At 54.3% G+C, this 15,588-nt stretch overlaps 1 protein-coding gene across 4 annotated transcripts in view; it reads right to left on the bottom strand.

Annotated features, from left to right (window-relative positions):
- The window catches only part of DVL3 (dishevelled segment polarity protein 3), a 34,349-nt gene extending 19,988 nt beyond the window's left edge, over window positions 1-14,361 (bottom strand). For 3 of the 4 annotated variants that reach the window (XM_025195950.1, XM_025195953.1, XM_025195951.1), the window contains exon 1: window positions 13,167-13,285. In XM_025195950.1, the coding sequence (XP_025051735.1) occupies window positions 13,167-13,270 (104 nt within the window). In that variant the 5' untranslated portion in view covers window positions 13,271-13,285. Of the gene's footprint in view, window positions 1-13,166; window positions 13,286-14,263 lie in introns of those variants that run through there. The other variant, XM_025195952.1, reaches the window with a different exon arrangement.
- Between the last annotated feature and the right edge of the window lie 1,227 nt (window positions 14,362-15,588).

Here is a 15,588-nt window from a genome sequence, read left to right as displayed (position 1 = left end):
AGCCGAGCATTCAAGGCCACGTTGGTGCTTCGCCATTAAATGCACCACATGCAGTAAATGTTGGCCCACTGAGCACGACAGGAGAGCCCCTAATGCCCTACCTGTTCTAGGAGAGCCCTGGGAACAGGGGCTGACAGGGAGGGAGCTGCACCCTGAACTCCACTGCGGAGGAAGGGACTTTATCCCAAAGCAGCGGATGAGTCAGAACATGGCTGTGACCCTCTAGGTTCTCCAAGTGCCTCTCCGTCCAGAGGCAGTGGTGACAGCTCATGCAACCCCCGCAAGTGTGGGTCCCACTAGATTTGGTAGCTCTGGAGCACCCATATCTTTGCCCACCCAGTGACAACTCCTAGCCGCAAATAAGCAGTTTGAACCCCTGCCCAAACCGTGGTGGCGCAGGCCACACACACATGCCACCGAGCAGGCTGCAACTGCTTGATGGCCCGCAGAGGTGACCCAGCCCAGCTGCCAGCGGGACCGGGTGACACTCAAGAGGGAGTCTCCACGGGCTCCCTCTCCTTATTACCTCCCAAGAGGGATTTTGGCAGCATCAGCTTGGAATCCAGGTGCGCCAGGACTGACGATGGCAGCAGCTGCAGCGAACGGTCAGCCACGATCGCAGCATCATCTCACCCCCCACAGCAGTCTGCCGCGCTCCACAGGGGCCACGGCAGCTCAGAAACTAGCCTCCCTGCAGAGGCCTCGGGTTCAACACGTGGCCCCTCGGCACACCGTTTCAAGAGACTGATGGCCCCGAATCTTCCGGGACAGTCCCAAATTTCAGGGCTGCATCCCCAGAGACCCCTTGCTTGGGACTTAAGTTCAAACAAAAGTGTCCCAAAATGCAAAATGTGGCAGTGCAGAGAGGGAGAGCCCTAGCCCGGTGCCACAGGAGCGTGGCTCTACTGCTTTCAGGAGGGAGCCACTGTCCCGATGGGGTGTACACGGCTCTGCGCCCGTGCTACTCCGCATTCGTTGCATCAAGGGGGCTGCTACAAGACCCAGAACCGGAAGCAGCACTGCCTTCTCGCTCCAGAGGGCTGCACCTAGGATTTTGCTCCCCGAGCCCCAGTCCTCGCATTGCCCCTGTAATCTTCATCTGCCTCCAGTTTTCCAACGAAGAGACCTGGGGGGCGAGGACAGGCTAGAGGGGAGGCAGGGTGAGCCGGCTGGTGATCCCAGCTCCAGGCCTGGCGACATGGAGGCAGATCGTGTGTGAAGCCAAGCCGAGGGGGAGGGGAACCCTTTGGCCGCTGCAGGAGCCAGGCTTGGGCTTTCCGAGGAGCTGACAAAAGCAGCACATCTGCTCCCATGCAGCTGGGGGAGGGGGAGAGGCGGCCTGAGATGGGAAGGAAAGGAAAGGAAAACCAGCCTTGCCCTTCAGCCCAACTGCCCGATCCCTTCCCTGCCGGCAGGAAAATGCCACCCCTGGGATCTCGCCACCGAGGGAGGGCAGGCAACCCAGGAGGAAACACCCTGCTCACCAGGGACCTTCAGGCCGGGGGGTGGGATTCGCCCCGTTCCTCCATGGGCAGGAGAAGGGCAGGCTCCAAGAAGCTCCAAACCATGGCTTGGAAACCCCGGGGCTTTTCAGCTCACAGGCGCAGTGACTTGGGTGAGGAGAAGGTGACAGGGAGCAAGAGAGAGCAGGGAAACAGCAGAAATCACACGCACGCACACACTGCTGGCCCATATCAGCAATGAGCCCCTTGGGCTCCACAGTCATTACCAGCTTGCCAAATTCACAGCTGCTTCCCCAGCCCCCGCCAGGCTGCAAGTACTAGCTATAGGCAAGCTGCTCGAGCACAGGGCTCTCTTACGCGGGACCCACTGAGTAAAGGGGTAGGGGAGAAAGCGAGGGAACGGTGCCAAGACTTACAATAATGCGAGTGATTGCATCTGGGAAAGAAAGAGTCAGTGGGAGGAGAGACGTGGGAAGCATTTGCAGGGCCAGGGGGCGAGATGGTTTTGCCCTGGCCAGCAGGGCTGGAGCTGCACACGCAGACGCAGACACGTCCTGGAGCACAGAGGAGACAGACGCCCTCCGGCCGCCCCGGCTAACCCCACCAGGAATCTCAGCACAGCTCCAAGCCTCCTGGTCGGAAAGCTATTCGGAGCAAACCGCATGTGACCAGAGGGGCAGGCAGCTGGCTTGTGGATCCAGGGGAGGGGATCCCAGAGCGAGCCCTGCTCCACCCCAACTGTAAAACCAACTGCTTGGCAGCTGCAGCAGCATTTCTATTCCAGCAGCAATGAGGGGAGTCTATTGACTTCGTGGCTCCTTATAACCCGAATCCTGCTAGTGTCCTTTCCCTGCACAAGTGTTAACAACCCTCGCTCCTTTTTAACGGCCTTGATGATCCACTATTCAAGCTATCCTTTCTTCTAAAGACATTTTTTTGCAAAAATCTACTAAAAGATATCATCTCTACCACGAGTCCTGATGCTCCTTTCTTCCGCCCTTCTGCTGTCCCTTAGTCGTCCTGAAGACTCTTCTACGCTCTACCTAAAAACCTTAACACAGGTGCGGTCAGATTAACTCAGATGTGGGAATGGCTGAAGTATTGTCTCAAAATACTCAAAGAGGCTAGAGTTGGTCTCACAAATCTCAATAAGAGATGCACATGTAATTATACTGACAATAGGACTAATGAAACAATTTTTTTTTTTTTAACTATTTGTCGACTGATTTGTGGTGTTTTTTTAGAATTTTTTTTTTTAAGAAGTTAATACCAGTATATCATCTAGCTGCAAATTAGGGCACATTCCAACAAAGTTATATTTCTTTTTGCTTCAACCTTAAACTTACTTTACAGTTAGGACTGCCAGGCTCTAGGATGGGCTCCCAAGGGAGGTGGTGCTCTCTCCTACCTTGGGGGTCTTCAAGAGGAGGCTGGACAGATATTTGTCTGGGGTGATATGACCCTGGCACCCGTTTCTGCCCGGAGCAGGGGGGTTGGACCTGATGATCTGTATAGGTCCCTTCCGACCCAAAGTACTATGATACTATGAATAATATAGTGCTAGGTCCTTAGCATGCTAATAAAGCTTCTTTTTTTTTTTTAAATGGAAAAAAAGTGTGTGTGTTGACGTGCCACACCATTTGAAACCCCCTTTTCAAAATCCTACATCCACCCATGTCTGGATCCATGCCGTTTAGGGAGGGGACGAGGAAGGGAGAGGGGCAGTAGCATCAATCCGCAAATGCTGCAAGTGGGTAAGTATCAAGGATAGAAAGGCCAGGATTGATTAGTCAGGCGATACACAAGGCCGGGAGAAGATGGAGCAGTGGCACTTTCAGGTTAAACAGCAGGAAAAGGACTACAGAGCTGTGCAAGATCAGGCAATCAAGAAAGCGCAAGGACTCTCCTGGGGGAAAGACATGCAGGTGGTTAGGTTACTTGAGGGGGAAAAAATTCTTTGCCGAGCAGACTGTTTCTGTAAGGTTCAATGTGGCGCAACAATTAGCCCGACGTCAGCAGAACCCAAACATTACAGACCACAGCACACGGCTAACTCACAGGATCTTAACTCTGTGCTGGCGTTACACCCCACAGCACCCCTGAGAAAAAACAGCAAACTACCCTGGCCTCAGGGACTGAAAGGCAAATTAGCTTTCATTCCTGTAGCCCAAGCATTTTAGAGCAAGTCTTGCCTGCAACCTGCCGTGCAGGTGAATGGTGCTGAATACATGGTGCTGAACGCTGAACATACAATGATAATTGTATATTTGTATCAACACGCAGCTTTCCTGAGCGTGGCTGTAAAATCTCCTTCTCTTCTGTGAGGTCAAGAGAGATGGACAGCAAAGTTGCCTCACAAGTGACCACCCAACCGAGACGAGCACCTGGGAGCAGCTCCCCCAAGGAGACAATGATTCCAGGGTGACGTCTCGGCATTTCCAATTCAAAGGCCTGGCACAAGCCTCTAAGTGTAGCATCTTCCTCTTTGTTTCCCGGTTGAGTTGCATGAAGGGAGAAGAGACAGACTAACAGATGTCTCTATGCCTGCTCCACGGCACCTTCCTTCTTTCGGAAGGGGATGAAGCGTCTTGCTCACCTGATCCCCGTGGGCTGCTGAGAGTCGTGACAAGCTGGTCTTGGTTTGGGCTGGCTTTTTCAGAAGCGAGGCCTGCAGATCTGCTGAACTGTGCCCCTGTAAAAACACAGCTGCCATGTGCAGTCCCGCACCTGCCACCTCTGCTCTACCATGCAAGTCGGAGCGAACTCCCCAGGCACGCTCCAGAGCCAGGGCCCTCCACCCCCACGAACAGACGTACAGCACCAGGCACCGCTGCTTGTCACCTGCTAAGCTTGACGTTCTCCATGCCCTGGTGCTCCTGCTGCCAAGTGGGGCAGCATGCCAAGCAGGTTGAACCTGAAGATGCCCAACAGTACCAGCCCATGCCGGGTCAGCATTTTTCCCACAGGATGTTTCCAGCCAGGTCAAATGGAAAACGGACAACGGCCCTGTGGGTGGGAGTCCCCGAGGGGCAACTGAGCATATGTACCACCGAAGCCTCGGTCACTCAGAATACAGGTTGGAGGAAGAGCAGTAGCCATACCAAACAATACGGTTACAACCAATATGCCACAGCTGTTACATCTGCACACCCCGGGGGCCTTAGAAATGTAGCAGCACTCTTGTCGTGTTAAGCCGGCTTCTTTCTGCATCCTACCAGCTGATGTGCCTTCCTAAGAGACTGCTCCCCTGCCCATTTACGAGTGATTACAAGTCACAGGATCACAGAAAATGAGGGCTGGAGGGGACCTCAGGAGGCCACATCCAGTCCAAGCCCCTGCTCCAAGCAGGACCAGCCCCAACTAGACCATCCCAGCCAAGGCTTTGTCTACCAGGTCTTAAAAACCTCCAAGGATGGAGACTGCACCACCTCTCTGGGTAAAACACTGGAATAGGTTACCACCCCCTCTCAGTGAGAAAATTCTTCCTAATATCTAACTTAAGCTTCCCTTGCTGCAACTTGAGACTGCTGCTCCTTGTTCTGTCACCTCTGTCCATAGCCTTATTTTCCCACTATTGCTCTTATGTTGATTCTTACAGATCCCTGATCCTAAGGACCCTGCCACATATTCATATATTATGCAATTAGCTGGTTAATTGTGCAATAACTTTAAAATGGCTACACATGCAAAGTCGTTATCACACCATAAAAATGTCCATCCAGCAATAAAGAAAGCCAGGCAACTACAAAGTTGGTGCTTGAAAGTGTGTGACAACTTTATAGCTGGTTTTTATCCAGTTTTTGTTTGAATGTGAGGGCAGGGCTCTAACAGTCACCCCTGGACCCTGCTTGCCAGCGGGGACCTTCTTGAGGCACCTGTTATATTGCGTAGACTAGAGACTCCAGTGAGGCAGAAGAATGGTTCCTGTCCTGAAGAACTGCCAGTCCCTGCGGTACCGCCACCGCTCTGGACCGCCCGTGCGGTACCGCCACCGCTCTGGACACACAAGAATGGAAACCAGCTTGGGCCCCAGGCCTCAGAGCTAGTCCTGCTGCACTTGGCACCTCACCTCACCTCCGGTTTAGCACTCTTCCAGCCTAGCACTCTGGAAAGGAAGGAGGATTTTGCAATAAGCGGATCAACCCCAGTGGCCCCTCAGGCAGCAAAATTTAACATTAAGCATGAGGCCTAGAAACCAAAGGGAGCCAAGCAGCCCCTTCCACCTTGGCAGCCCCTTCCATCTTGACTTCTAGAAGCTGACTCCTGGCAGCAGGAGTCCTCTACAACAGACCTGGGCAGGCTGCTCGGTGGCAGATAGCTGGGCAGACAGCCATGGGAGACACTGTCACACTGATATGTTCTTCCCCGTGGAGAAGATGCCACAAAGTCTCACAGTGCTACTCGGAGGTAGCACTGAGGAAGCCGATTCCCCTTAAGGGCTCCCTGCCACTCTCAGTGCCCCTAAACGGGCGACTCGCGTACAGGCAGTCCTGAGGTCCGACTGTTCAAGTTACAACACCGTCATTTATGACCTTTGCATATTACGAGAGTGTTTCCAGGTTCCCGCAGGTTTCCGACAGGCTGGACACAGCTGCCTCCAGCTGGTAAATCGGTTGTGGTAGGGCATGTGGGGGCAGATCAACGCCCCCGCAGTGATGGGGGGATTGGGGCTGGGACAGGGGCTGCCCAGCCCCGCACCTCCCAGACGAGCAGCAGTGTCACCCCAGCTGGGCAAGCGGCTGCAGGGTATGGCGGGGCATGTGCCTCTGGATCGGGGCAGTGGAGCAGGGGCTACAGAAGATTTTCGGGTTGCCCTCATGCCCTGCCGCTGCTCATTTGGGAGGCGCGGGGAGGCCGGGCTGGCTCCTGTCGCTGTGCACCACTTGCCCAGAGGCAGTGCAGCAGCACAGTCTTGCGCCGGCCCTGTGCTGGCTGGGCGAGTGGCAGGGGGCGCAGCCCCCGCTCCCAGCACCTTCCACCGCCCGGCCCCACCTGCCCTGCACAGAAGCTGGTCACCACGTGTTTGTGCAAAGATTCAAAGAGATGCATACTAACTTCTGAAGAGCCGCATGTGGCTCCGGAGCTGCAGGTTGGCCACCCCAGCTCTAGGCAAACACTCAGGGGGACTTCAGCACACCAGCAAACCTAGAAACACTCAACAACAGAAAGTTGGGCCCCGGCTGAGGGAAGATGGGCTCAGAGGACCTGCAACAATGGTTACAGACACTTACCAGGAAGAGCAGAGCAACAACCAGAGGGGTAGGGAGGAAAGGCTATAGGGCCTGGCCCAGCAGCTGGGAGAATGCCTGAGGGTTATCAAAGGTGCTAACATAGGGGTTAAACCATCCCTACCTGCCCTCTAGGATCCTGTGGTCATCTGTTGAGCCATGTCAACTTGAGCACAATGTGGAATAGGAAAGATCCCACCAGAGCTGGACGGGAAGGAGTCGGACTGCAGAGCGATGGGAGGGAAAGGGCTCCGGGCCAGAGCGCAGCTGACCCAATGGTTATAACAATTCCTCCTTACATCATCTGCTTCTATAGCAGCTTGTTAACGAGGCCCCTTGGGAATCCCCCGAGTCCAACACATAAGTCGCCTTTCTCTGGACTTCCTGGGAAAGCGACTCAAGGCTTCCACCTGCAGCGCCCTGGGTGGTCACAGGAATTTAGTGACACACAGTAAATAGCAGAGTGGAAGCACATAAGGGGCATGAAGTACTTTTGCCACAAAGGCCCCGGCCCCTGCCATTGCCTGCACCCACGGCACGTTGGGCAGGGGCAGAAGGAAGTCCAGCACAGCTCGGCGTGTGTAGTTGGGCAGGCAAGAGTAGGCCCTCTCCCCTGGCCCCTGGAGGAGAGCAGCCTGGCCAGCCCCTGCGCTTTCCTAACGGCAGGCAAAGCTCCTGCCAAAAAAGTGCTGATGCGGTGGAATGTGCTGGGCCAGCAGAACAGCTCATTCCTGGAAAAGCAGCAACTCAGCGGGAGAGCAAGGAGAGAAGACAAGGGGAAGGGGGGCAGGGGGAGCGTCTGAGCACTTCAACCGCCACACCTGGGGAACAAGAGTCACAAAATCTGCTCGCCAGCATCCCCTCCTGCGGGCCTCCACATACAGGGAGGCTACCCCAGCACAGCCCCTTCGCTCACAGACCCATCCTGTCCCTGTCAACAGAGCAGCACTGGGAGGGCTCAGGACAAGGCAGACACCTCCAAGGACTCAGTGCTGGGTAGACATTGCTGGAAGGAGGAGGAATCACCACTGGCTCATTCTCCCACCACATTCATTATCAGCTTGCATTTAATTACAGGTCTGTCCTGGGAGGCAACAAAACTGACCCTGCCCTCATCTCACTGACCATCTCATACCACCTTCTCCCCTGCCCCAAACAGCAGCGTAAGGATATCTCAGGAAACAGGAGACAGAAGTGAGACTCAGCATCGGAGACTCAGAGTGAAGACGATTTGCTAGACTGGAGCCCCGTAACCCAGGGTCTCTCACATCAGTTCTCCCAGCCTCCCATGGAGCAGCCAGCCACGACCGGGTTCACACAGCAGAGGACAGTGGATTGGGCTGGAAGCGTTATCAGTATGGCCATGAAGCCAAGAAGGGAGAAAGCCTAAAGTGTGCTGGGCTGGACAATGGCAGGCGCTGCACCCCACAATAGGGTACCTCTGCCTCCTAGAGGGCAGAAGCAAGTACCCAGGGGTCACAGGTGAGGCAGCTGCCAACTTAGGTTCTTCTTTGGGAGTAAATGCCAAAAGCTCCCTTCTCAGGCTCAGTGGTTACTCTCCTGGAGACAGCCTGCTTTACCTGGCCATGAAAGGCTTCACAAGGGCCGAGAGCAGGAGCTTTGGGAAGAGGCCAGGTCCTGCACCCTTTTCTCGATACGTTCAATCTCTAGATGGCCCTTTAGGTCATCAACAGCACTGCCTCTCCTGAGCAGCACTGGCCCCTCATCTGCAAAGCCAACAGGGAAAAGAAAAAATCAAGAAAGCGCCGTATCACTCTCCTTACAGGAAACGCCAGAAAGTATTTGGGCCAGACAACGAGAAGGATCCCACCACAGTAAATGTGAACTACCTGGACACTGGAGGAGATGGTGCAAGAAACAGCTGAAGCATCCTGACTTCTGACCTCCATGTTGTCACTCCCTTGTGAGAAGGGGACAGCATTAGACCATCTCCCTGCAGGCCTCAAATGCAGGAGAGGAGACAGCTTGCAGGCCAGCTCAGAATGATTTCCAAACACAGCTGAAGCAAGTGCTGGCCACCTCCTCCCTCCCCAGCTCTAGCCCTTGGGACCAGCACACCTGGAAAGGAGACTCACCTCATTAATAGAAAAGTGCCGGCAAAAGGGAAAGAACTTAGCATAGAGCAGCAAGACACCAGGAGGCGGACAAGACAATCAGAGCTAAACCTGCGTAGGTATAGGCAGGCCTGGAGGGTAGGACCTGCTGGTACTAACAGACTGCACAGAGGAAGGCATGAGAAACCCACAGGGCGCATGGACATTGAACAGGCTGATTCAGACTAAATTCAGCCACCTCGGCTCCTTCAGAGTGGCTCAGGCCTCAACAATGCAACCACCAAATGCCAGACCTGACCTTTCAGCTGGGCCAGCTTGGAGCAATCTGCCTAGAGATTGTTTTCCAGGAAAATCCAACTTGCTTGGTTTTGTCCTACCCTTTGCCCAGCCCTTGGGATGTGGTAGGCAGCAGACCTGGCATAGACTCCCAACCAGGGGAAGAGAACATTGCTCTTGGCAACCTGGAGGAACAAAGAAAGAGATGATTTGATACTGAGTAATGAGAAAAAATATGTGCTGGGACTGAACCAGATACCTGGCAAGTGAGGTCACAGACTGAGGACAGCATTGACCTTGGCCAAAGCAACCAGCACCAGCTTGGTCAAATGCGTGGGGCAGCTGCTTCTGACCGTCCTTCTCAAAGTCACTGCGCTTCGTCTCCTTTGCTTTGAGGATCACAGGAAAAGTAGAGCTGGAAGGGACCTCACCAAGTCACATCTAGTCCATCCCCCAGCCGAAGGCAGAATCATCCCCGACTAAACCATCCCAGCCAAGCGCCTGTCTAATCTGCTCTTGAAAAATTTCCAGGGATGGAGATTACGTCACCTCTCTAGGTAGTGCATACCATTGCCTGACCATCCTCATAGCCAGGAAGTTCTTCCTAAACTCCAACTTAAAATTTCTTTGCTGCAGTTTCAGGCCATTACGCCTAGTCCTGTTCTCTACAGCCGTAGAGCAACGTCCATCTTCTTCCTCTTTGTAACCACCCTTCAGGGATCTGAAAACTGTTATCAAATCTCCCCTCTTCTCTTCTCCAGACTAAATCATTCTTTCAACGTTTCCCCAGAAGTCATGCTTCCCAGGCCTCGGATCACTTCTGTCACTCCACTGGACACTTCAACCTGCCCACATCTTTCTTGAAGTGCAGGACCCAAAACTGGACACAACGCACCAGTGAGGCCTCACCAGGGCCGAATGGAGAGGAAGAACCGCTTCCCTAGATTTGCAAGAGGCATCCCCTGTGAATACAGTACAACCAAGGATGCCACTTGGTTGGGTTTTGTTTTTTGGGGGGAGGTGGTGGTGGTTTGCAACAAGGGCACACTGTTGGGTAAGATGTTCTGGCCCGAGAGAAAGAGAAGCTGCATCTCCCGTAGGAACAAACAATTCTGGGAGTGGGGTGGAAAGTAGTTGCAAGAACATTAAAGCCTTTTTCACCACAGGTTCAGAGATCTAGTGCTGACCTATTGCAGCAATGATACAGTCAGTATTCATGCAGAAAGCCCCCCTTGCGTTAAGAGTCACCAGGAGCATTTAGAGACAGTACAATGCACTGAAAGCCCAGGAGATGCATTTGTCTCTCAGGACAGCAAGACAGGCCTGTGATCGCTGTACCCACCTCACCCAGAAGCAGAAAGCTCTGCACCCGGTGAACCTGCAAGCACACATATGCAACAAGCAATTTCCCAATATGAAGCGGTGCCTAGGCACTGGCCACAGGAAGATGTCAGCCGAGGGAGCCCGGAGATTCCCAAGGGCCCCGGCAAGAGCCATCCACGTGGGAAAGGCAACCCAAGTGGACACAGCACACACACGCTTTTCCTCGGGTGAGAATCAAGGTGCGCATCGCAGTCAATCCGCCTCCCTCCATAACTAGCAGGTAGGTCCCATTTCAGGAGACTCAGCCCTCTGGCCAAATCCACAGAAATTGGGTTATCGACAATCACCAAGAACTCAAAATACAATGAACTACGGCTCTCTGTTGGGAGAGGAGGCCCATGGGCAAATCCTTACCAATAGTCCCGAAGTCGTAGTCTTGGGCCAGCCCTTCCCAGATCTGGGCCAAGAACTGCAAGGTGCTCCCTTCTCTCCTCTGAACCAGGCTGTTTTTTTTCCTCTTTTAGGCTTCACCTTCCATGCATCACAGGCATAACAGGGTTGGGCCAATTAAGCCCATAACAGCTCATTAACCCTGTGATAACTAGGGTGGGGTCTGTATAGCTCATCATCACCGCTTCAGGGAAAATAGGCCTATATTCTAAAAGTCTGGTCTCTACATCAATGGGGACAGCCCCTGGGGGAGTGGAGAGGCCCCTGTTACAAAGCAAGGGAATGCACAGGCGAGTCAATAAATGCTTCCTGACTAGCGACTACCACCCTTCCCTGCAGGCTCAAAGCGCTGACCTCATCAGGCCATGGGTTCCTGCTTATTGCGACATTTTGCACATCCCAACAGGCTACTTAACTGTGGCAGAATGCACTGACGACACACTTGGCTGCTCTGGACCGGCCTCTGGGAATCACTGCACACTAGGCGTGCGAGATGCTCCCCTCTAAGGGGTGCGAGATGCCCCAGGAGCAAGCAGTATGGTTTGCTGGAGCGTGGGTCAGTTTGAGCTACTCCACGCTGCAGCAAGAGAGCAAAGGTGCTTTCCCTCGTCTTTATGGCAGCCTGTCGGGTATCTGAAGACTGCAATCGGGACTTCTCTTAAGGACCTTTTCTGCAAGCTGGACATGCCTAACTCCTTCAGCCTCCCTCGTACGACTTGCCTTCCAAGCCGTTGATCATCCTTGTCGCCTGTTTCTGGACGCTCTCTAACTTCTCCATGCCCCTCTTAAAAACATGAAGCCGAAAACTGCATTTATTAACAACCCCGTGTAGAAGCGGGTCATTGGCTGCTTTACCTGCGGCAGGTTTGGGTGTCACGTCTCGTCTTGTGTCGGAGTTGATGGTAGTCTTACGAAGAGTTTAGATTATGGATTGTCTGGGATGGTTTGGATAGGGCTAATCCTGCCTCAGGCAGGGGGCTGGACTCGAATAGATGACCTCTGGAGGCCCTGCTTCTCTATCACACCATGATACCCCACATAGACAGAGACCTCCTAAAAACCAAAGGGGAGAGGCTGGAGTCTCAGGAGGAGGGAGAGGATACGGTTACCAGAAAGCACAATGTGGGCCGCCAGCGAAAGCTCAGCGACAGGAAAGAGCCCTGCCTGCGGATTTCTAGAAAGTCTTTTCCTAGAAAAGGCCCGAGAGCCAAACTGCTTAAAGCAGTCAAAGCCCGTGCCAGGACAACGCGCTAGAAGCAGCATAGCAGGGACCGGCCCTGCTGCTAGCCCCCGCAAATCTGGCTGCAGCCTGCACTGAGACTAGGAAAACGAGGTGTCGCATTGTCGCTGTTTCTTTAATGAATTAATGACACCTCACCTATCAAAGTACCTAACACAGCAAAACCCTCCAGGGAAGCGCAGCCCTGGCAATCGCATCAGGATAAACGCTAGCAGTAAACTCCACCTTTTCCTAGTGAAGATAAAGCTCAGAGGACCTCATTCCCCATTTAACTCCTACCCCCTTCTTCAGCGCCCGGTGCTGGAGCGTCTTGCAGCAGCTGGGTTCACAGCTAATATGTCATTGTGAAGCCGGCTTAGGAAAGCAGCCCACAAAATCCTAGCAGAGTCCTTAGGACATCCCTGTTAGCAGTAACCCAGAAGGAATACTGTCTGCACAATAAATCCCTCTGGAATCCAACACTAGGAGGCTGGAATAGCATTTCCCTAGAAAACAGCAGCTAAATCCTTGCCAAACACTGACCCCCCGCCTCCCCACACAGTCGGTCAGCATCGCCCCCGGATTGCAGAGGCACAGAGGGAAGTGCCGTCACCCATGGTCAGACGAAATCAGTGGCAGCACTGAGAATAAAATCTGAGTCCTCCAATGCCCAGGTCTGTGCTTTAACCTCATGCTTCCCACCAGCTTAACCCTGTCCAGAGCGCAGCTCCCACAGCCCAGTCCTGCTTAGGTGACCCTCACAGCCCAGACTCAGACAGTGCCCGGCAGCAGCTGCTGGGCATTAGGGAGCAGGGAGCCCAAACGGCCTGCATTAGTCACACCCCGCGCTGCCCATGTGTCACCGAGACAGCTGCCAGCAAGCAGGGAGGTTAGCCAGCAAAGCCACTCCTCTCCGCACCCCAGGAACAGGACCAGATGCCAGAAAGGAAAGGCTTTCGCCACCCAGGCCTGCCCCTAGCTCCTGGGAGAAGCTGCTCTGTAGGGGGAAACCCAGAGTCCCCGCTCCAGGAGACTTGAGAAAGCTCATCGCTTTGCACAGATGCAAGGCTTCGGTGCAGCTCGGCGTCTGAAACACCAGGGCTGACAACACAGATGCTGGGCGTGACGGTACCTTTGAGGGGCAGATGAGCCTTCACTCGTTGGGTCACCTAAGAGGTAAAGCTCCGCCAGCGAGGCAGGGGTCAGAGAGGGGAGATCCAGCTCCACCGTGGGCATAACACGCCCTCCAAACGATGCACCAACTGCTTCCAAGCAGAGATTGGGAGAGGCCCAGTGCATGTTTTCCATTCAAATAACTGATTGAAAAATCCCACCCGTGCTGACTTTGAACCTCATTGCTTGCAGGGCAGAGCTCCAACTGCGCCTGCCGAGGCCAGAACAGCTCTGCTCCTGGGCCTCTGTAAGCACTGCATCCATAACAGCACAGGGCTGGAGACGTGGAAGACAGAAACCAGACCAAGAGCTTCAGAGCAGCTGCTCAGGGAAATGTTGATACTTCATCTCGGAGTCACCAAAGGTCCACGAGTCCCACGGGACAGGGACGGCATGCAGTTTTGAGCAAGCCTGGGCCCCTATATAAATAGGAATAACAAAGATCTTTCCTGTGGATGTATTCAGAGGGCCCTATAGATTTTGCCCGCACCATCTTATAGAATCCTGCACCCCCAAATTCAGACCAGGTGCCCCCAAAATACAGCAATTGGGGGGAGGGGGCGGGTTAGGCTCATTTTAAATCCGTCTCTCAAGTCCGCTCTCATGTGCACGTCGTCCCAACAGACCTGAGGTGGTGGGGCTGGGATCACACGATAACGCAGCTGAGCAGGACCACACCCCCAGCACTTTGGAAAACCTCCGTGCACGGAGCAAAGGTCATGAGAACGGGCTCCAAATAACAGAACGCAGGCCGGGCCGAGGAGGAAATCAACAGGAAGCACCAAACAAACAGGGCCGGGTTGTCACCGCGCGGCATCGGCCTCCCTGCAGCCCAAAACTGCATCCAGAGAGCACCCGGGCAGTTTGCTACCTCGTGGCCTTCCGCAGCGTTCGGCACACCAAAAGCAGCCCAGACGGGCTGTGCCGCAGTGGCCGCTAAGCAGGTAAAAGCCACCGTCCTGGACCAGCGTGTTGGTCTGTTCTCATGGACCTTGACACAGGACACAACCAAAGTTAAACCAAGGGCAAGGGAGGCAGGATAAAACCAATTCTCACCCTTCCAGAGGTATCCCCGGTGCAGGCTCAAACAGCCCGTCAGTTCCAGCATGGGTCTGACAAACCTTCCCCAACAGCCGCATGGGAGGCTTCCAGCTACCATCAGTCACGGTGGCCTCGGAGAACCCAAGGGGATCGCCCCAGGTCCTCTACATCGCTTCACATGTGGCCTCGATGATCTCTGTGGGAAGGATAGAAGTCAAGCTGGTCGGCGATGCGAAAGAGCCGTGGGACACAGCAGGTCTGCCCATCCAGAGGCTCCTCTTCACACTGCCCTGCCTTCCTGGCTGAGGAACACCACGGCAAGCTCTGGTACACAGCGGGGCTCTGGGTTGTAGCAATGCAGATCCAACGGACCGGCTCCTATCAGCCTCCTGGGGCTGCTGACTTGTTTCCTGCTGCTAATACAGTGGTCCTTGTCCTAGTCCTAGGCCTCCGCTGCTTAGGAACAGCCCTCTCCTGGCTCCAAAATTAGCATCACAGTCGTGATGAGTGTCCGACCTCTGGGGAACTGGACTCAGATCCACAGGGGAGGCCAACTGTAGAGCTGTCCAGGAAAATAAGCAGGTGGGGAATCCAACGGCACGCATGTCCAGTGCACAGGAGCAATGTTTGAGGAGACTGAGCGACTGACCCTGGGCCACGAGCACAAGAGACAGGGTCTGGCTTGTTCTGCACCACAAGCTCCAAGCCCCCCACCTGTTTTCAGCCGCTGAGCTTCTCAATAAACCCCCCTCCTCCTGCCCCTCGCTGCCTCTAACAGAAGGGGAGCCAGCCTCAACTCACAAAGGGCGACCTGGAAACCCCATGAAAATGCACCCTGCTGCCAGAGGTGGAGTGGAGCTGAGCCGCATTCAGAATGGCAACGTAACGATTCATTTTAAATGGAGACCGAGTAGCGGCACTGTATTGTCGCCAGCAGCTCAAGAACTGGACGAACAAGAAAAGAGGGCACCAGAAAGCCAACAGGATCATTCTCCCAGCAAGCGCCGGGGGAGCACGCTTACTGTCCCGACCATGGCTGGACACACGCACCCCAGAGCCCCTGGCAGGCTACTCCATGCATGAAGCCTCTTTCCTTCGCTCCAAGCCCCAGACTCGCTGCCGCTAGCTACCATCTAAAGGCTCAAAACCACACCGTTCTGCAAACGCAGCCCAGGGACTGAAGCCAACTGAAGGCTGGCCGCAGAAAACTGCCTTTCTGGCAGAGTCATTTCCATGCAGGAACCTTGTGATACAGTGCAGAGCAAGTAGTGAAGAGCAGAAGTGTGCAGGGTCATGGGCACACAAGGGTTAAATCCAGCTGGCCCGTGTTTGAAATTGTG

The sequence above is a fragment of the Alligator sinensis genome, unplaced genomic scaffold (genome assembly GCF_000455745.1).
Source record: "Alligator sinensis unplaced genomic scaffold, ASM45574v1 scaffold301_2, whole genome shotgun sequence".
NCBI classification, from domain to species: Eukaryota; Metazoa; Chordata; order Crocodylia; family Alligatoridae; genus Alligator; species Alligator sinensis.
This window is presented reverse-complemented; position numbering and strand designations above follow the sequence as displayed.